Source organism: Coregonus lavaretus, assembly GCF_964263955.1.
Source record: "Coregonus lavaretus genome assembly, chromosome: 21".
NCBI classification, from domain to species: Eukaryota; Metazoa; Chordata; class Actinopteri; order Salmoniformes; family Salmonidae; genus Coregonus; species Coregonus lavaretus.
In genome coordinates, this window is record NC_140008.1 from 15,370,702 (window position 1) to 15,392,489 (window position 21,788).

Sequence of the window (21,788 nt, forward strand, 5' to 3'; positions counted from 1 at the left end):
GATTGAATGCCCCTCTTGCATTTTCCTCCTTTGTTATTACCAACCGGAGGAAATTGCTTCAGTTTCCTTTTCATTAATCGAAAAATGAAAGTCGATCTCATACATATGTGTTTTCTCTTTCGCTGCTTCCCGTGCTGTTTTTCATCTGGAGGAAGCATGTGATAAATGGGCTTTGTTTATCAGGTTACAGAGATATATTTTACCATCAACAATATAGGTTCTACTATTACAGGAATACTAGCACGGATGTACATGTTTTTAAACGAGATTGCCTCCCCGCTGTGTTTGTGTGTGTGTACGCTTGTATGTGCGTATCTCAGGTGTATGTCGTGTGTGACCAGCCCATGGGGCTGCCAGTGGAACACCCAGGACCACACCTGCCAGGACAAGGATGACACTGTGTTGGGCCCTCAAATCATCAAACACAGACAGGTAGCTAGGTGCTCCACTAAACAGGCTTAATATACATTGCATGTATGCTAAGAGTCATTAAAGTCATGAGTGCTTTTGTATGGAATATCAGTTTGTAAGTCAGCAGATGCATGCCAACTGATAAATGATCAGTCTGGATGAGAGTTTGTCTGCTGAATAACTAAAGGTAAAAATGCAAATGCTCTAACATGTAGTATTTCCATCTGTGTTCAGGGGGCAAGATGTCCCCAGTTCGAGAACCCTGATCCTGTGCTCATTCCTGTGGGGTTCAAAACCACCATCTGCTTTGAGGGCATCAACCTGGATGTTTACCAGGTGCTGGAAAAAATATAATGTATTTTATAGCTGTTATATAGCTTTATAGCTGTTATCAAACAATTCAAATAACAGCGGGCGCTAGTTAATGATGAATCAGACTATAATAACATTGAGATGAACCCTTGATAACTGCTCATGTATGAAGTTGGTTAACTCTCTGCTTCTCTGCTTCCTCTCTAGGACCGGGCTTTCACCATCGGCACAGAGTTGATGGGAAATATGGAGGAGGATGTCAGGTCTGAAGATGGGCTCTTCTACAGCTTCAACGGTTTTAACGTATGTCAGTGCTGCTTATTGCTCCACACCTGTCAATTGTAGCTTTCACCACTCCTAAAAGGTGTAATGATAATATGTTGCTTGGTGATGATATTGTATTGTTTGGTTACGTTACCTCGTTTGTGTCAGTTTGATATTATAGCACCCCCTCATGGACAACAATCCCAATGTTATTTTTACATCCTCAAACTGTGGATTTTGTGTGATTGGAAAACATCTTAGAAACACTACAGAGAGTCAGGGACCAGCCTCCAGCCACATTCTTTTCAGACATTGATTAATTCTGCTGTTTTTGAATGGCTGCCAAAGTGTGTGTGGGGCGGCAGGTAGCCTAGCGGTTAAGAGTGTTGGACCAGTAACTGAAAGGTTGCTGGTTCAAATCCCGGAGCCAACTAGGTGAAACATCTGTCAATGTGCCCTTGAGCAAGGCACTTAACCCTAATTGCTCCTGTAAGTCGCTCTGGATAAGAGCATCTGTAAAATTAGAACTTTTATCTGGCACGTTTTGGAAATGTGAAGTGTCATTAATCACTTGTTTCACAAACTGTATTAATAATTCATTTTCTTCCTGTTTCTAGTTTTCCTTCGATAAGTCACAGGAGACAAATGTTCTGTTCTACGTGAAGGACAAACAGTCAGGCAAGAAAATAGACAGCACGCTGAATGGTAAATGGTGCATCTTTAATATGCAACTCTGTTGACAATGTCCCAAAGGACCATGTGGACATCAATGACAATTGGGGAAGCCTTATATGGCAAAGTGATAAATTAATACATTGACACATTTAACGCCATACTTTTTGCAGTCATCTAAGTGAATTGGTCAAACATCATATCAGACCTTGTACTATCAATGATCCAGTGTCATGTAAATGAAATGACAGAATAGTACTGATATTCTAAGGCGTCCCTCTTCTCTTCCTTCACAGTGACCCTATATAGCTGCTCGCTGGGCCGTGAGGACTGCAGCCTGTGTAAGAACACTGACCCTAAGTACAGGTGTGTGTGGTGTGCCAAGAGGAAGTCGTGCGTCTATGAGAAGCTGTGTACTATTGACCAGGGTACCGAGTGCCCTGACCCACACATCACTGACGTGAGTAGCACCCCACAGTACAGTAGTCATCTCTTAACTCTATACTAATAACTTATCTTTGAACCTGCAACAATATCGACTTTTGATTATCACTGACTGACTAGGCATTTTAATGATCACTTCATCAACTGCTTTATTTTATCTACCGGTAGCTACTGACAATTGGATCAGTTCACAGTCTAGTTATTTTCTATTAAAAGCCCTTACTCAAAAGGATCACCTCTCATCAATTATCATATTCTAAATTTCACAGACTGTGGGGTCACATTCTGCATGTGTTTGTGGCTTATTTCATGGTGCTGCTCTGTAAGCTACTCTATACACTGTAATCTAAAAGCTGTACGGTACTGCAAATCTAAAAGCCTGTCATCTTAAATCTGTTCTCCAATCCCCCTCCCAGATCATCCCTCGCTACGGGCCCATGGGGGGGGGCATCTCTGTCACCATCAAGGGCTCCAACCTGGGCATCCACAAGGAGGACATCAAGGCCATCAGTGTGGTGGGGGTCCCCTGTATACATCAGGAGAACAAATATGCCGTCTCCACCAGGTAACATACACTGTCAACCCAGTCACCGCTGTACCCTTCTCACACTAGGCATTGATGGAGGCGGTCTACTCAACAGTAGATTTAAATCTGAAATTAAGTCTAAAATGTCTGGTTTCCAGCGTGGTATGTGAGATCGGCCCCTTGTACCCCCTGAGCACCAACTGGGGCCAGGTGGAGGTGGAGGTGGAGGGAGGGAAGAGAGGAACGTCATCTGCTTTCTTCACATACCGGGTAACAAACCTACCACACTCCTTCACTTCAATCACACTCCTTCACTTCAGGATGAGAGGGCGGACTCGTTAAGTGGAAAATGCTTTTACATGATTTGGTTATGCTATCGCCATTCAATTTCACAGCTATACAGACACTGTATTACAGAGCTCCTTATCAGCACGCATGAAGGGCATGTCATTTAAGTGTAATATCCAAATACAATACATGAATGTTCTGTTGAATGAACTACTCTGGTGCTGCCACATTACACTGGCAGGAAATGCCCAGTACGATAAGATGAAATTGATTTGTGTGTATTATAGTTTAACAAGGTGCTATACGGCGACTCCATTTCCTCTGGTGCCTTAACAGGGTACATTGGAGCAATTTCACTGCCTTTTTTATATCTTGCACGGCTAATGCTTCTCCACAGGGGACCGCTCCACCTAACTGTTTACTCAGCAAATTGAAGGAAATGCGATGTGTGTGGGTGTGTGTGTGGGTGTGTGCGTATTTTGAAAGCCTTGTGGGGAAAGAGATGAGACAGGAATAAGATTAGTTTTTTTTTACTACCTGATCCTCCAGGACCCCATCGCCAGCTCGGTGCATCCCGCCAACGGCTCCAAGGCCGGGGGGACGGTCATCACAATCTCTGGCTCCAACCTGGACACAGCCACCAGGGAGGACATCGCCATCACCGTTGGGGGGGTGGTGTGCACTGTGTAAGTACTGCTGCATCCTGGGAAGGGAACCAGTGTCAAGGAGGGTTGCGGTTGTCTGGTCTCTAGATCTGTATATGTTCGCTTTCAGCCAACTCTTTGGCATGACAACATGCAAAAGAAAAAGTGCTATAAGCTAAAGTGAATACAGAACTAGCAAGCAGGTTAGGCTTGGGAGTTGCATTCAAATATGGGCATGATTTTCTTTAATAAGAAAGCCCAGTATTGACCTAGCTGTCATGGTCCTGCCATGTTAGTCTCCTGTGCACCGTGACCCCGGTTGACCCCAAGTGCTGAGCGGTCTGTGTCGCTGGCTGACTGTGTCCTTGTCTGCAGGGAGACGTTTGGTGCGGCCATCACCTGCAGGATGGGAGAGTACCGGGCAGATAAGGTCCCCTCAGACCTGCTCACGGTGACAGTAAAGTATGGGAAGAACACCACCACAGCCGTCCCCACAGCCTTCCAGTTCTGGGAGAACCCCACTATCCTGGACCACAAACCCAAGGGAAGCTTTGTGTGGTGAGTCCCAGTCCTCCAGAGACAAGAGGCTATTCTAGATGCTTCCACATTGTCTCACATCAGATAGCACGTCAACTCCTTCTGCACTGAGAAGCGACGTGTTATAATGATGCCATCTGTCGGAACACAAGAAAGGGTACCCTAGAGTCTAGTTTAATGGCATTCAATTTCCAACACACCTGGCTCCCTCTCCTGATACCAGTTGGTAGTTTAAATGTGATATCTCTTCTGTAGGTGAAATGTGAATGTGAGCCCCACCGTGGGTTAAAACCATAACTTTTGCCCCTTTGTGACGGTGATGTTGTTTCAGTGGTGGGAGGACCATCGTGGTGACCGGATCTGGGTTTGACCTAATTCAGAACGCCATCATGAGGGTCCAGGCCTCGGCTGACGAGTGGTCCGGCATAACTCCTTCTGAGGTATGGACTCTCTTTCTCTGCCTCTCTCTCTCTGCCTCTTTCTCGATGCCTCTTTCTCTTTCTCTGCTTCTTTCACTCTCTCTCTCTCTCTCTCTCTCTCTCTCTCTCTCTCTCTCTCTCTCTCTCTCTCTCTCTCTCTCTCTCTCTCTCTCTCTCTCTCTCTCTCTCTCTCTCTCAATTCAATTCAATTTAAGGGCTTTATTGGCATGTGCAACATATGTTAACATTGCCAAAGCAAGTGAAGTAGATAGTAAACAAAAGTGAAATAAACAATAAATATTAACAGTAAAAATTGAACTCAGAAGTTCCAAAAGAATAAAGACATTGCAAATGTCATATTATGTATATATACAGTGTTGTACCAATGTGCAAATAGTGAAAGTACAAATGGGAAAAATAAATAAACATAAATATGGGTTGTATTTGCAATGGTGTTTATTCTTCACTGGTTGCCCTTTTCTTGTGGCAACAGGTCACACATCTTGCTGCTGTGATGGCACACTGTGGTTATTCACCCAGTAGATAAGGGAGTTGATCAAAATTGGGTTTGTTTTCAAATTCTTTGTGGATCTCTGTACTCTGAGGGAAATATGTGTCTCTAATATGGTCATACATTTGAAAGGAGGTTAGGAAGTGCAGCTCAGTTTCCACCTCATTTTGTGGGCAGTGTGCACATAGCCTTTCTCTTGAGAGCCATGTCTGCCTACGGCGGCCTTTCTCAATAGCAAGGCTATGCTCACTGAGTCTGTACATAGTCAAAGCTTTCCTGAAGTTTGGGTCAGTCACAGTGGTCAGGTATTCTGCCACTGTGTACTCTCTGTTTAGGGCCAAATAGCATTCTAGGTTGCTCAGTTTTTTTGTTAATTCTTTCCAATATGTCAAGTAATTATCTTTTTGTTTTCTCATGATTTGGTTGGGTCTAATTGTGTTGTTGTCCTGGGGCTCTGTGGGGTCTGTTTGTGTTTGTGAACAGAGCCCCAGGACCAGCTTACTTAGGAGACTCTTCTCCAAGTCATCGCTCTGTAGGTGATGGCTTTGTTATGGAAGGTTTGGGAATCGCTTCCTTTTAAGTGGTTATAGAATTTAACGTCTCTTTTCTGGATTTTGATAATTAGCGGGTATCGGCCTAATTCTGCTCTGCATGCATTATTTTGTGTTTTTCGTTGTAGACTGAGGATATTTTTGCAGAATTCTGCATGCAGAGTCTCAATTTGGTGTTTGTCCCATTTTGTGAATTCTTGGTTGGTGAGTGGACCCCAGACCTCACAACCATAAAGGGCAATGGGTTCTATAACTGATTCAAGTATTTTTAGCCAGATCCTAATTGGTATGTCGAATTTTATGTTCCTTTTGATGGCATAGAAGGCCCTTCTTGCCTCGTCTCTCAGATCGTTCACAGCTTTGTGGAAGTTACCTGTGTCGCTGATGTTTAGGCCGAGGTATGTATCGTTTTTTGTGGGCTCTAGGGCAACGGTGTCTAGATGGAATTGGATTTGTGGTCCTGGCAACTGGACCTTTTTTGGAACACCATTATTTTTGTCTTACTGAGATTTACTGTCAGGGCCCAGGTCTGACACAATCTGTGCAGAAGATATAGGTGCTGCTGTAGGCCCTCCTTGGTTGGTGACAGAAGCACCAGATCATCAGCAAACTGTAGACATTTGACTTCCGATTCTAGTAGGGTGAGGCCGGGTGCTGCAGACTGTTCTAGTGCCCTCGCCAATTCGTTGATATATATGTTGAAGAGTGTGGGGCTTAAACTGCATCCCTGTCTCACCCCACGGCCCTGTGGAAAGAAATGTGTGTGTTTTTTGCCAATTTTAACCGCACACTTGTTGTTTGAGTACATGGATTTTATAATGTCGTATGTTTTTCCCCCAACCCAACTTTCCATCAATTTGTATAGCAGACCCTCATGCCAAATTGAGTCAAAAGCTTTTTTGAAATCAACAAAGCATGATAAGACTTTGCCTTTGTTTTGTTTGTTTGTTTGTCAATTAGGGTGTGCAGGGTGAATACGTGGTCTGTCGTATGGTAATTTGGTAAAAAGCCAATTTGACATTTGCTCAGTACATTGTTTTCACTGAGGAAATGAACTAGTCTGTTGTTAATGATAATGAAGAGTATTTTCCCAAGGTTGCTGTTGACGCATATCCCACGGTAGTTATTGGGGTCAAAATTGTCTCCACTTTTGTGGATTGGGGTGATCTGTCCTTGGTTCCAAATATTGGGGAAGATGCCAGAACTAAGGATGATGTTAAAGTTTAAGTATAGCCAATTGGAATTTGTGGTCTGTATATTTTATAATTTAATTGAGGATACCATCAACACCACAGGCTTTTTTGGGTTGGAGGGTTTGTATTTTGTCCTGTAGTTCATTCAATGTAATTGGAGAATTCAGTGGGTTCTGGTAGTCTTTAATAGTTGATTATAAGATTTACATTTGATCATGTATTTTTTTGCTGTTTGTTCTTTGTTATATGGCCAAAAAGATTGGAGAAGTGGTTTACCCATACATCTCTGTTTTGGATAGATAGCTCTTTGTGTTGTTGTTTGTTTAGTGTTTTCCAATTTTCTGACATGCTGTTCCTTATTTTTCCGTAGTGTATTTCTGTATTGTTTTACCATAGTGAAGGCGTAGGCTCAGGTTTTCTGGGTCTCTATGTTTTTGATTGGATAGGTTTCTCAATTTCTTTCTTAGGTTTTTGCATTCTTCATCAAACCATTTGTCACTGTTGTTACTTTTCTTCGGTTTTCTGTTAGATATTTTTTTGATTTGATAGGGAAGCTGAGAGGTCAAATATACTGTTTAGGTTTTCTACTGCCAAGTTTACACCTTCACTATTACAGTGGAACGATTTGTCCAGGAAGTTGTTTAAAAGGGATTGAATTTGTTGTTGCCTAATAGTTTTTTGGTAGGTTTCGACACTACTTTCCTTCCATCTATAGCATTTCTTTTTTTTAGGGGGTAGATCAGCTTTAATATTGCAGATAGATTGTAACTTCCATCAATGTAATTGTCTGCATCACTTCCAATCCCCCATATGTTTTTGGGGGATTGGAAGTGATGCAGACAATTACATTGATGGAAGTTACAATCTATCTGCAATATTAAAGCTGATCTACCCCCTAAAAAAAAGAAAAAAAAAGAAATATATACACACATACATACATACACATACATACATATATACACATACATATACATTTCCTTTAAAAAATATATATATTTCCCTTTATTACTTTACAACCCCACCACCCCTTCCCTAATTGGAGTAAACTAGTGAACAACAATGCTTAGGCCTCTACTTCCAGCTTATACATACTACATACATTTCATGGACAAAGCCAATCTCACAATTATTCTACTTTGTTTGTTTTTACTCCTGAACTTCCTCTACCCTCAACCTCTCCGATAATTTTCAAGATGTCCATCCGGTTTGCTTCTATATGACATATATTTCTAACTGTGCTCTTTCACAAAAGCTCTCAACCTATAACCTATATATTTATTATGGACACAGTATGCTTACATTATTAGTTATCTTGTTGTTATTAGTTGTTGTTAGTTGTTATTAGTCCCATCAACTCCATTCAACATACCCATCTATCTCTTAACACCATCCATATTGGATTTTTATTTGCCATATATTTTTCAACTGTACTGTGATGTTTTACAAAAGTTCTGAACCTTTCTTTTCTCATTGTTATTACAGATTGTAAATTGAAAAGAAACATTTTTGCTCAAAGTATAATTATATTATTGATCGATTGACTATGACTTTTCAGATCACCCAGTAATGCTATCTGCAGGGTTAGCTCCAGGTAAATATTGCAATCCTTTAGCCATTCCTGGACCTGTGTCCAAAAACAAGCTACAAATGGACAGTACCAAAACAAATGATCTAATGATTCTGTCTCTTCGCAGCAAAATCTGCAGAGCTGGGAAGATTGTATCCCCCATATAAATAACATTCTATTGGTAGCAAGAATTTTATATAATAATTTAAATTAAAAAATTCTAAGTTTTGAATCTGGCGTCGTTTTGGGTATCAGTTCATAAACACTATGCCATGGGATAGGTTCGTCAAAAATCTCTTCCCAACTATTTTGCAATCTATATGGGACAGCTGTCCTTTGGTCCTTAAATGAAACTGGTATACTTTGTTATTTATCACAGTTTTCTTTAACCAATAATGTTCTTTAATGCAAGGCCAACAGACAAGTTCCTTACATTTTCCCCCTTCCACTTTCCTCTTCCATTTTTGCGGTAATGCTGCAATTATTTGGTTGTAATTTTGGGTAGAGCAGACATTTCCATATGTTTTTGTTAGCTGCATGTGCGACATAACTCCACCAGTCCTACCGATGATATCATTTCTGAAGATTATACCTTTTTTTTATGTTGTCAAAAACAAAAAGGTTTTTAATCAATTTGTATATTTGAGTTTAACCACATTATTTGTTGCATTATTCGTTTCTGGAGGATTACATTGAAATTGCAACCAACTTTCTATCGCATGTTTTAGAAATAGTGATATTTGGGAGATGATTTCCTTTTAAAATAACTGAAAGTGTGAGGTTGTAATCTGAATAAAGGGAAAAAGGCCATTCTTGAACATTGGGTGAGACAATCTCACTAATTTGCTAGAGAACCAGTTCGGATTTAAGTATAACTTTTGTATGACTGAAGCTTTTAGTGACAGGTCTAATGCTTTAATATTTTATAACTTCTGTCCTCCGAATTCATATTAATTATATAAATAGGCCCGTTTAATTTTGTCTGGCTTGCCGTTCCAAATAAAATGGAATATTTTTTTCTCATATAATTTAAAAGAACTGTTCGCTAGGCGTAGGCAAGACCATAAGCAAATAGGTAAACTGGGATAATACTAAAGAGTTAATCAAGGTGATTTTTCCACAAATTGACAGGTATTTACCTTTCCATGGTAGCAAGATCTTATCTATTTTTGCTAACCTTCTATTAAAATTTATTGGAGTGAGATCATTTATTTCATTTGGGATATGTATTCCGAGTATATCCACATCACCATCAGACCATTTTATTGGTAAACTACATGGTAATGTAAATTTTTAATTTTTTAGTGATCCAATACATAATATGGTCCATTTATCATAATTTGTAATCCAGAGAGGTTAGAAAATGTATCTAGATCCTCAATGAGCCTGTGGAGGGATTCAAGTTGTGGATTTAAAAGAAAACATGAATCATCAGCGTACAATGACACTTTGTTTTTAAGCCCTGGATTTCTAATCCTTTGATATTATTGTTGAATCTGATTTTAATAGCTAACATCTCGATGGCCACAATAAATAGATATGCCGATTGTGGACAACCTTGTTTCACTCCTCTTGACAGTTTAAAACTTTCGGAGAAATAGCCATTATTTACTATTTTACACCTAGGGTTACTATACATGATTTTAACCCATTTTATAAGAGATTCTCCATATCGAAATGCTCCAGGCATTTATATATAAACCCCAGTCATACTTTATCAAATGCCTTTTCGAAGTCTGCTATGAATAGCAGGCCTGGTTTCCCAGATTTTTCATAGTGTTCTATTGTTTCCAGTCCTTGCCTTATATTATCTCCAATGTATATTCCATGTAAAAAACCTGTCTGATTAGAATGAATAATGTCTGACAGTACCTTTTTAATTCTATGAGCTATACATTTTGCTAGAATTTTTGCATCACAACACTGACGTGTAAGGGGCCTACCATTTTTTAAATGGACTGGATCTTTGTATTTTCCACTTGTATCCTGTTTCAGTAATAATTAAATCAGACCTTCTTCTTGAGTGTCTGATAATCTACTATTTACATAGGAGTGGTTAAAACATGCAAAAAACGGTCCTCTGAGTATATCAAAAAAGGTTTGGTATACCTCGACTGGTATGCCATCCAACCCTGGAGTTTTCTCGGACTTAAAGTCTTCAATTGCATCCAGAAGTTCCTCCTCTGTAATTTCATCTTCACATGAGTCTTTCTGTATGGCTGTTAATTTGACATTATTAATAGAAAAAAAATCTCTACAATTAGCTTCAGTTAGAGGAGATGGAGGCAACTGAAACGAAAACATATGCTTAAAGTTCTTTGTTTCCTCCTTCAAAATATCATTTGGTGAATCATGGGTGACTCCATCATTTGGAACCAGTTTCAGTAAATTATTTTTGGTAGCATTCCTATGCTGAAAATAAAAAAATAATTTGGTGCATTTCCCCCATATTCCATCCAGTTTGCTTTATTTTTATAATATATTACAGTTTATCTTTTTCTCAATTTATTTTTGTTTTTCCTCTAATTTATTCTGAGCCTCTATGTTACAGTTTTTTTTGTTATCTATCTATTCTGTTAGACCTTCTATTTCCTTTGTTAGTATGGACTCTTTTGACCAAAATTGCTTTTGTTTTTGAGATGAGTACTGAATTGCATGCTATGTTATGATGGAAAAAATCTGTTATGAATTCCTCTGTCCTAGATAAAAACAAGTTATCATCCAATAGGCTTTGATAAAATTTCCAATATGCTCGCCCACGTGGAAATTCAGTAAGAGTAATGTATATGCCAATTATATGATGGTCCGACCGCATTCTGTCCCCATCAACACTTTTAAAAGTTTTGGTGCCAACGAGAATAACATAAGAAAGAAGTCAAGAAGACTAGCTTGATTGAGTCTCCCCATGTATATCTCACTAGATCAGGATATTTAAGCCTCCATATATCCACTAGTTCTAATGTATCCATGACATTCATGATTTCCTTAAGAGCATGAGGGTGATTGTTTGTAGTGTGATTTCCTTTACGGTCCATTGAGCTATTTAAAACAGTATTATAATCTCCCACCATAATAATAGAGTCTTGAATTGCTTGCAGGGTTGATACTTTATTATATATATTGTTAAAGAAGTGTGGATCATCATTATTTGGTCCGTAAAGGTTAATGAGCCATATCTGTTTATGGTCCAATAACATATTTAAAATCATCCATCTACCTTGCGGATCTGTTTGGACAATTTGCATATTCGGATCAAAATTACTGTTAATTAATGTCATCACACCTTTTGAGTCTTTGCCCATGGGAGAAGTATATTTTGCCCCCCCCCCATTCCTTTTCCCACGCAACTTAATCTAGAATTGTTGAATGAGTTTCCTGTAAACAATAGATATTATATTTATTCTCTTTGAGCCGTGTAAATATTGTTCTTCTTTTGTTATTATCTGCTAAGCCATTACAGTTATAACTGGCTATACTTATTTCACCATATACCATAATGAGATACAAGTTCCAAAACTATTTATCATTATATATGTTTGTAAATTTACCCATAAAAATACCATAGTTATTGAGTGTCCATATAGCTGTACCATGATATTTGCATTGCTACAAACCCTCCAATTGTTCTCCACTAATTCCCCTGCTAAAGCCCCTCCCTGTCCCAAGTTGGGCCGTCATCCCAGTGATCAGCATACCACCCCCGCCCCTCCGGATCCCTAGGGCCCCGAGAGGCCAGGACCCATCCATCGAAAGAATCACACAGTGCCACCCACAAAACAGAAGCAGGTCAACCGCCAAAAGCATTTCCAATGCTCTCACCTCTCTCTCTCTCTCTATATATATATATATATATAGCTATTTAAAAATATATATATCTATTCAAATATCTTGCATATCTTATTTTCCAGCATTATCAATGAATATGTGTAATAATGTTGGCAGTTCATGCGTAGGATTTTAACCTATAACCCGGATTGCCATTGTATTACATTACATTTTTGACAAGCAATTATTATTTTAGCAAACAATTATTGTGGTTCATCCTATATTCTCCCTAACATCCTTACCCCTCTTGCAACAGATGTGGGATAAACACACACGCACATACTCTAACACACTCAACCCCTTTCCTCCACAATCAACCATAAAATAAGATGCTCAACGGTTGTTACATCCCAGAGCCCAACTCAAGAAAGGACCTGATTTACGAATGCATATACGAATGCATATACAGTTACAGCTGTTTGAGAAAGCATGCAAGATTGAGCAAAAATTTACAACAATGTGAGATTTGATTAATCTATTTAATCTATGTCAAGTCCTAGGTGATGGAGATCAGATCCATCCTCTTCACCTGAGACACAAACACTCTGGTCCCCCATTGTACCATTTTCCAAGCATCTCCGTGCAGTCAGACCTTTGATTATTTTGTGCCACCTGGGCCACAATGATAAGCCCCCTCTCTGATTGTCCGAGTGTGACCCCCTCCCCATGGGTTACTGCAGCCAGTGTTGCCAGCACTGCCACTACCTGGGGGGGGAGGGGGGTACCCCACCGGAATCCCCACCGGCTAAGTACAAGGTCGTCAAGGTTCTCATTAGCAGCTTTGAGAATTTCCTTGTATATTATGCTCTCCCATCAGGGGGCTCTGGCTTTGTAGGACCAACCCTGCCAGGCAGGCTCAGAATCTTGAGGGGACGGTGCTGCTCAAGTAGGTCTCTGACCGCATTTATTTTTCTGTTTTGGCTGCATATACAGTGAGGGAAAAAAATATTTGATCCCCTGCTGATTTTGTACGTTTGCCCACTAACAAAGAAATTATCAGTCTATAATTTTAATGGTAGGTTTATTTGAACAGTGAGAGACAGAATAACAACAAAAAAATCCAGAAAAACGCATGTCACAAATGTTACAAATTGATTTGCATTTTAATGAGGGAAATAAGTATTTGACCCCCTCTCAATCAGAACGATTTCTGTCTCCCAGGTGTCTTTTATACAGGTAACGAGCTGAGATTAGGAGCACACTCTTAAAGGGAGTGCTCCTAATCTCAACTTGTTACCTGTATAAAAGACACCTGTCCACAGAAGCAATCAATCAATCAGATTCCAAACTCTCCACCATGGCCAAGACCAAAGAGCTCTCCAAGGATGCCAGGGACAAGATTGTAGATCTACACAAGGCTGGAATGGGCTACAAGACCATCGCCAAGCAGCTTGGTGAGAAGGTGACAACAGTTGGTGCGATTATTCGCAAATGGAAGAAAAACAAAAGAACTGTCAATCTCGCTCGGCCTGGGGCTCCATGCAAGATCTCACCTCGTGGAGTTGCAATGATCATGAGAACGGTGAGGAATCAGCCCAGAACTACAAGGGGGGATCTTGTCAATGATCTCAAGGCAGCTGGGACCATAGTCACCAAGAAAACTATTGGTAACACACTACGCTGTGAAGGACTGAAATCCTACAGCGCCCGCAAGGTCCCCCTGCTCAAGAAAGCACATATACATGCCCGTCTGAAGTTTGCCAATGAACATCTGAATGATTCAGAGGAGAACTGGGTGAAAGTGTTGTGGTCAGATGAGACCAAAATGGAGCTCTTTGGCATCAACTCAACTCGCCGTGTTTGGAGGAGGAGGAATGCTGACCCCAAGAACACCATCCCCACCGTCAAACATGGAGGTGGAAACATTATGCTTTGGGGGTGTTTTTCTGCTAAGGGGACAGGACAACTTCACTGCATCAAAGGGACGATGGACGGGGCCATGTACCATCAAATCTTGGGTGAGAACCTCCTTCCCTCAGCCAGGGCATTGAAAATGGGTCGTGGATGGGTGTTCCAGCATCACAATGACCCAAAACACACGGCCAAGGCAACAAAGGAGTGGTTTAAGAAGAAGCACATTAAGGTCCTGGAGTGGCCTAGCCAGTCTCCAGACCTTAATCCCATAGAAAATCTGTGGAGGGAGCTGAAGGTTCGAATTGCCAAACGTCAGCCTCGAAACCTTAATGACTTGGAGAAGATCTGCAAAGAGGAGTGGGACAAAATCCCTCCTGAGATGTGTGCAAACCTGGTGGCCAACTACAAGAAACGTCTGACCTCTGTGATTGCCAACAAGGGTTTTGCCACCAAGTACTAAGTCATGTTTTGCAGAGGGGTCAAATACTTATTTCCCTCATTAAAATGCAAATCACTTCATAACATTTTTTACATGCATTTTTCTGGATATTTTTGTTGTTTTTCTGTCTCTCACTGTTCAAATAAACCTACCATTAAAATCATAGACTGATAATTTCTTTGTCAGTGGGCAAACATACAAAATCAGCAGGGGATCAAATACTTTTTTCCCTCACTGTAGTCAACTCACAGCAGGTCCATATAACAGATGGGGACTTCTCTTTGGTGTATGGATCGCTCAGGTGGGTGTCTAGGATATAGGGTTGGGGATCGTTCCATCATGATAGGACAATAAACATTTTTTTATTAGATGTATACTATATTTTAAATGTATATCCCTCATCTGCACCAAATGGAAAGCTCTCTCTCACAACCCATGCTCACAGACACACTTTGGTTCTGGGAATTGCAACCATTTCCTTTCTCAATCACTTAAAGCCACACTTATTCAAACACAAAAACGCACACCACACCTTCCATCACAATTCATCCACACATACCCACATACTGTTCCTTCTATGTCTTCTGTTTGCTATGTTTTTATCTCCACTATGTTGATTGAGTACTTGTGTTCTAATTTAGTTGTATTTGAAGATGTATTATTTTGCTTGTTATCTTTTCTTGTAATACCGTCTTTTCCCTTTATAAAATACTATACCTACTATAAATGTGCTTTATTATTACAATCCCTATCATGGCTAGTATTGGGTGTTCCATTATTCGACTCCTCTATTAGAACTTTCAGAATAGCCATGGAGTAGTCTTTGTGTCGTGGAACATTTGATTCTCAATATACAGTTTATCGACAACAAGAGCAACACGCTTCCCATTTGATCTATTTTCCTTGAAGATTGGGTACAGAACTTTGCGCCGTTCTGCAATCTCCCTCGGGAACTGATCATTCATGCCTATTTTCGTGCCAGCAAGTATTTTACCTAGGCTTTTAACCATTACTTTATCCTTAAAAAAAGCTAATTTGACAACGATTGAACGCTCATATCTCTGTCCTCTTTGTCCGAAACGGTGTACACGTTTGAGTTGGATTTTGTCTACAGCCTCGAGTGGAATTTGAAGCGTTGTAAGAAAGAAGTCCTTCACAAAACTGAAATATCACATTTACATAAGTATTCAGACCCTTTATTCAGTACTTTGTTGAAGCACCTTTGGCAGCCATTACTGCCTCGAGTCTTCTTGGGTATGACACTACAAGCTTGGCACACCTGTATTTGGGGAGTTTCTCCCATTCTTCTATGCAGATCCTCTCAAGCTCTGTCAGGTTGGATGGGGAGCGTCACTGCACAGCTATTTTCAGGTTTCTTCAGAGATGTTCGATTGGGTTCAAGTCCGGGCTCTGGCTGGACATTCAGAGACTTGTTCCGAAGCCACTCCTGCGTTGTCTTGTCTGTGTGCTTAGGGTCGTTGTCCTGTTGGAAGGTGAACCTTCGCCCCCCAGTCTGAGGTCCTGAGCGCTCTGGAGCAGGTTTTCATCAAGGATCTCTCTGTACTTTGCTCCGTTCATCTTTCCCTCGATCCTGACTAGTCTCCCAGTCCCTGCCGCTGAAAAACATCCCCACGGCATGATGCTGCCACCACCATGCTTCACAGTAGGGATGGTGCCAGGTTTTCTCCAGACGTGACGCTTGGCATTCAGGCCAAAGAGTTCAATCTTGTTTCTCATAGTCTGAGAGTCCTTTAGGTGCCTTTTGGCAAACTCAAAGCGGGCTCTCATGTGCCTTTTACTGAGGATTGGCTTCCGTCTGGCCACTCTACCATAAAGGCCTGATTGTTGGTGTGCTGCAGAGATGGTTGTCCTTCTGAAAGGTTCTCCCATCTCCACAGAGGAACTCTGGAGCTCTGTCAGAGTGACCTTTGGGTTCTTGGTCACCTCCCTGACCAAGGCCCTTCTCCCCCGATTGCTCAGTTTGGCCGTGCGGCCAGCTCTAGGAAGAGTCTTGGTGGTTCCAAACGTCTTCCATTTAAGAATGATGGAGGCCACTGTGTTCTTGGGGACCTTCAATGCTGCAGAAATATTTTGGTACCCTTCCCCAGATCTGTGCCTCGACACAATCCTGTCTCGGAGCTCTATGGACAATTCCTTCGACCTAATGGCTTGGTTTTTGCTCTAACATGCCCTGTTAATAACTGTGGGACCTTATATAGGCAGGTGTGTGCCTTTCCAAATCATGTCCAATTAATTGAATTTACCACAGGTGGACTCCAATCAAGTTGTAGAATCATCTCAAGGATGATCAATAGAAACAGAATGCGCCTGAGCTCAATTTAGAGTCTCATAGCGAAGGGTCTGAATACTTATGTAAATAAGGTATTTATGTTATTTATGTTTAATACATTAAAACAATTCTAAAAACCTGTTTTCGCTTTGTCATTATGGGGTATTGTGTGTAGATTGAGGAAGAAAACATTTAATTTAATCCATTTAGATAAAGGCTGTAACGTAAAAAATTCTTTACGAATGCACTGTATACAAAATATGAAAACAACAGTAACAAAAATAAGAAAAATTAATATATAACAAATAAATATAATTACTGGTGCACTTACAGTACCAGTCAAAGGTTTGGACACACCTACTCATTCAAGGGTTTTTCTTTTTACTATTTTCTACATTGTAGAATAATAGTGAAGACATCAAAACTATGAAATAACACATATGGACTCATGTAGTAACCAAAAAAGTGTTAAACAAATCAAAATATATTTTATATTTGAGATTCTTCAAATAGCCACCCTTTGCTTTGATGACAGCTTTGCACACTCTTGGCATTCTCTCAACCAGCTTCACCTGGAGTGCTTTTCCAACAGTCTTGAAGGAGTTCCCACATATGCTGAGCATTTGTTGACTGCTTTTCTGATTCATCCCAAACCATCTCAATTTCATTGAGGTCGGGGGATGGTGGAGGCCAGGTCATCTGATGCAGCACACCATCACTCTCCTTCTGGGAAAAATAGCCCTTACACAGCCTGGAAGTGTGTTGGGTCATTGTCCTGTTGAAAAACAAATGATAGTCCCACTAAGCCCAAACCAGATGGGATGGCGTATCACTGCAGAATGCTGTGGTAGCCATGCTGGTTAAGTGTGCCTTGAATTCTAAATAATTCACAGAGAGTGTCACCAGCAAAGCTCCCCCACACCATAACACCTCCTCATCCATGCTTTACGGTGGGAAATACACATTCAGAGATCGTCCGTTCACCCACACCGCTTCTCACAAAGACACGGCGGTTGGAACCAAAAATGTAAAATTTGGACTCAAGACCAAAGGTCAAATTTCCACCAGTTTAATGTCCATTGCTCATGTTTCTTGGCCCAAGCAAGTCTCTTCTTCTTATCGGTGTCCTTTAATAGTGGTTTCGTTGCAACAATTTGACCATGAAGGCCTGATTCACACAGTCTCTTCTGAACAGTTGATGTTGAGATGTGTCTGTTGAACTCTGTGAAGCATTTATTTGGGCTGCAATTTCTGAGGCTGGTAACTCTAATGAACTTATCCTCTGCAGCAGAGGTAACTCTGGGTCTTCCATTCCTGTGGCGGTCCTCATGAGAGCCAGGTTCATCATAGCGCTTGATGGTTTTTGCGACTGCACTTGAAGAAACTTTCAAAGTTCTTGACATTTTCCGTATTAACCTTAATGTCTTAAAGTAATGATGGACTGTCGTTTCTCTTTGCTTATCTGAGCTGTTCTTGCCATAATATGGACTTGGTCTTTTACCAAATAGGGCTATCCTCTGTATTCCCCCCTACGTTGTCACAACACAACTAATTGTCTCAAAGGCATTAAGAAGGAAAGAATTTCCACAAATTAACTTTAAGAAGGCACACCTGTTAGTTGAAATGCATTCCAGGTGACTACCCAATGAAGCTGGTTGAGAGAATGCCAAGCTTGTGCAAAGCTGTCATCAAGGCAAAAGGTTGTTACTTTGAAGAATCTCAAATATAAAATATATTTTGATTTGTTTAACACTTTTTTGGTTACTATATGATTCCATATGTGTTATTTCATAGTTTTGAAGTCTTCACTATTATTCTACAATGTGAAATAGTAAAAATAAAGAAAAAGCCTTGAATGAGTAGGTGTGTGTCACGATCGTTGATAGATGATGAAGCGGACCAAGGCGCAGCGTGATAAACGTACATCTTTTATTGAAGTACACCACACGAACAAAACAACAAACGAAATGTGAAGTCCTAGGTTAACACAAACCTTTCGGAACAAGATCCCACAATGACTAGTGAAAACAGGCTGCCTAAGTATGGTTCCCAATCAGAGACATCGAGCTACAGCTGCCTCTGATTGGGAACCACCCTGGCCAACATAGATCTAACCGATCTAGAACGAAAACCATAACAAACAAAACATAGAAAATCCACATCCTGGCTCAACAATTAAGAGTCCCCAGAGCCAGGGCGTGACAGTACCCCCCCCCCCCCCAAAGGCGCGGACTGCGACCGCGCCAACCAAACACAAGAGGGTAGGGGCCGGGTGGGCATTCCGCCTCGGAGGCGGATCCGGCTCCGGGCATGACCACCACACTCTCTCTACCCCCCCGTTGCGCCCCTGGTCTGGTCTGGCCCCGCTGGCCGGAACTGGACTGAACACCGGTGGAGCGGATTGCTCTGGCTCCGGCGTGGAGCAGCTGACCGGTGCCGGACCAGGCACCGGTGGAACAGGCACGGACCGTGCCGGACTGACGACGCGCACCACTGGCTTGGTGCGGGGAGCAGGAACGGGCCGGACCGGGCTGACGACACGCACCACTGGCTTGGTGCGGGGAGCAGGAACGGGCCGGACCGGGCTGACGACGCGCACCATTGGCTTGGTGCGGGGAGCAGGAACGGGCCGGACCGGGCTGGCGACGCGCACCACAGGCTTGGTGCGTGGAGCAGGATCGGGCCGGACCGGGCTGGCGACGCGCACCACTGGCTTGGTGCGGGGAGCAGGAACGGGCCGGACCGGGCTGACGACACGCACCACTGGCTTGGTGCGGGGAGCAGGAACGGGCCGGACCGGGCTGACGACGCGCACCATTGGCTTGGTGCGGGGAGCAGGAACAGGCCGGACCGGGCTGACGACGCGCACCATTGGCTTGGTGCGGGGAGCAGGAACAGGCCAGACCGGGCTGGCGAGGCGCACCACAGGCTTAGTGCGGGGAGCAGGAATGGGCCTGACCGTACTGGGAACACACACCACTGGCCTTGTGCGGGAATCAGGAACGGGCCGGACCGGACTGGTGACACACACCACTTGCTTGGTGCGAGGAGCGGGACTGGGTTTCCTCATAAACCTCCGCTCCCTCTGCTGCCTAACCAGTTCCTCTCGCCGTGCCTCCACACTCTCCTTCTCCCTCGTGACCAATAGCCCCCGTAACCTGGCGGCCTCCTCTGCTAACCGGCTGAACCGCTCTATCGCGGCCTCCTGCTGCCTCGTCGTCCACGGCATGAGCCCCCCCCTATTTTTTTTTGGGTCTTGTCTCTCCCCCGTGAACATGGCCTCCATGCCTCTCGCCAGACTCTCTCTCCTCTCCTCCCAAGTCCATCCTCTCTCCTCTTCACGCTGCTTGATCCAGTCGTGGTGGGATCTTCTGTCACGATCGTCGATAGATGATGAAGCGGACCAAGGCGCAGCGTGATAAACGTACATCTTTTATTGAAGTACACCACACGAACAAAACAACAAACGAAACGTGAAGTCCTAGGTTAACACAAACCTTTCGGAACAAGATCCCACAATGACTAGTGAAAACAGGCTGCCTAAGTATGGTCCCAATCAGAGACAACGAGCTACAGCTGCCTCTGATTGGGAACCACCCTGGCCAACATAGATCTAACCGATCTAGAACGAAAACCATAGCAAACAAAACATAGAAAATCCACACCCTGGCCCAACAATTAAGAGTCCCCAGAGCCAGGGCGTGACAGTGTGTCCAAACTTTTGGCTGGTGGTGTATATTGTCTATTACTGTGACATACTATGCTGCCAACTCTATAACATCAGACCTTTCCCCCAAAAGTATACAGTTTCTCTCTTTCGGGCTCTGTCTGTCTGTCTGTCTATGTCTATGTCTCTGTCTCTGTCTCTGTCTCTGTCTCTGTCTCTGTCTCTGTCTCTCAGCCCTAAACCTAAAAGCCTAAACCATCCCTTTATCTCAACCACATATGGACTGTTATGGACTCCTCATAAACTAACCTGGAAGATTGCTGCAGAAAAAGCTCTGATTCATCCAGAAATAATCAATCCAGTTTTACTTAATGTCACACAGTGCACCCAGAGTTGCTGTAGTGGCCTTGCAGATGCAGACTCCTGCCCCTGATGCCTTGGGCAGGATAAGCAGCGATTTTATTAATTTCATTTAGAGGCTAAATTTAATACAGGAATTAAGGTTCCAGCAGATTATGTGGTTAGGCAGCTCTGCTCCTCTCTATCTCCCTAGGTGGCAGGGACTTACAGGGACTTGGGGCCAGGGACTTACAGGGACTTGGGGCCAGGGACTTACAGAGACCTGGGGCCAGGAACTTACAGGCACCTGGGGCCAGGGACTTACAGGGACTTGGGGCCAGGGACTTACAGGGACTTGGGGCCCCACAAATTGGTGGATGATAAAGCTGACTTATTAAAGACCTCTTCCTCCTCTCCTCCTCTCCTCCTCCCCTCCTCCTCCCCCAGTACCTCCAGGAGGCTCTGAGTAAGAACAACACAGTAATCCAGTTCCTGACCCCGGCCGTCAACAGGTCCTCTGAAACCCAGGTGTTCAGCACCTTCATCCAGCTGGACAACTGGTGGAGGGAGCTCAAGCCCTTCGACTACCACCCTGACCCCGCCTTCGACCCCCTCACCAAGAAGATCATCACCGAGACCTCCATCATCGTCGTCACTGTCAGTATTAGAGGCTGATAGGGTCCATACATTTACTATGTTATGGATAGGGCCAGGAGTATTCCTGACCGAGTTATAGGCTAAAACTAGGGCCTTGAGTTTTTTCTGGTTCTTCCTGACTCATAGTTATGTTGTTACCTACAGTACGTCCAATAATTCCTTACCATGTTCCATCTCCAGGGCCGAGGCTTCGAAAAAGCCATGACAGCCAAAGAGGCCCAGGCGTTTGTGGGGGACGTTCCGTGCTATGTCAACGCCCTCCAGGATGACAAGCTGTTCCTGGACCCCCCGTCCAGCCAGCCCCAGGCCCGCTCCAAACGCCACCGCAGACGCAGAGACACCAGCTCAGACCCATTGGACCTGCTGGTGAGAATACAC

General features: G+C 42.7%; 1 protein-coding gene across 1 annotated transcript in view; it reads left to right on the forward strand.

Annotated features, from left to right (window-relative positions):
• Positions 1-21,788, forward strand: part of LOC311149239 (plexin-B2-like) — a 209,705-nt gene that overhangs the window by 158,628 nt on the left and 29,289 nt on the right. Inside the window, exons 10-21 of the mRNA XM_084186326.1 lie at positions 321-432; positions 646-747; positions 931-1,026; positions 1,605-1,692; positions 1,956-2,119; positions 2,520-2,668; positions 2,788-2,899; positions 3,467-3,603; positions 3,937-4,119; positions 4,430-4,538; positions 21,201-21,410; positions 21,591-21,776. Of these exons, the coding sequence (XP_084042452.1) occupies positions 321-432; positions 646-747; positions 931-1,026; positions 1,605-1,692; positions 1,956-2,119; positions 2,520-2,668; positions 2,788-2,899; positions 3,467-3,603; positions 3,937-4,119; positions 4,430-4,538; positions 21,201-21,410; positions 21,591-21,776 (1,648 nt within the window). The remainder of the gene's footprint in view (positions 1-320; positions 433-645; positions 748-930; positions 1,027-1,604; positions 1,693-1,955; positions 2,120-2,519; positions 2,669-2,787; positions 2,900-3,466; positions 3,604-3,936; positions 4,120-4,429; positions 4,539-21,200; positions 21,411-21,590; positions 21,777-21,788) is intronic.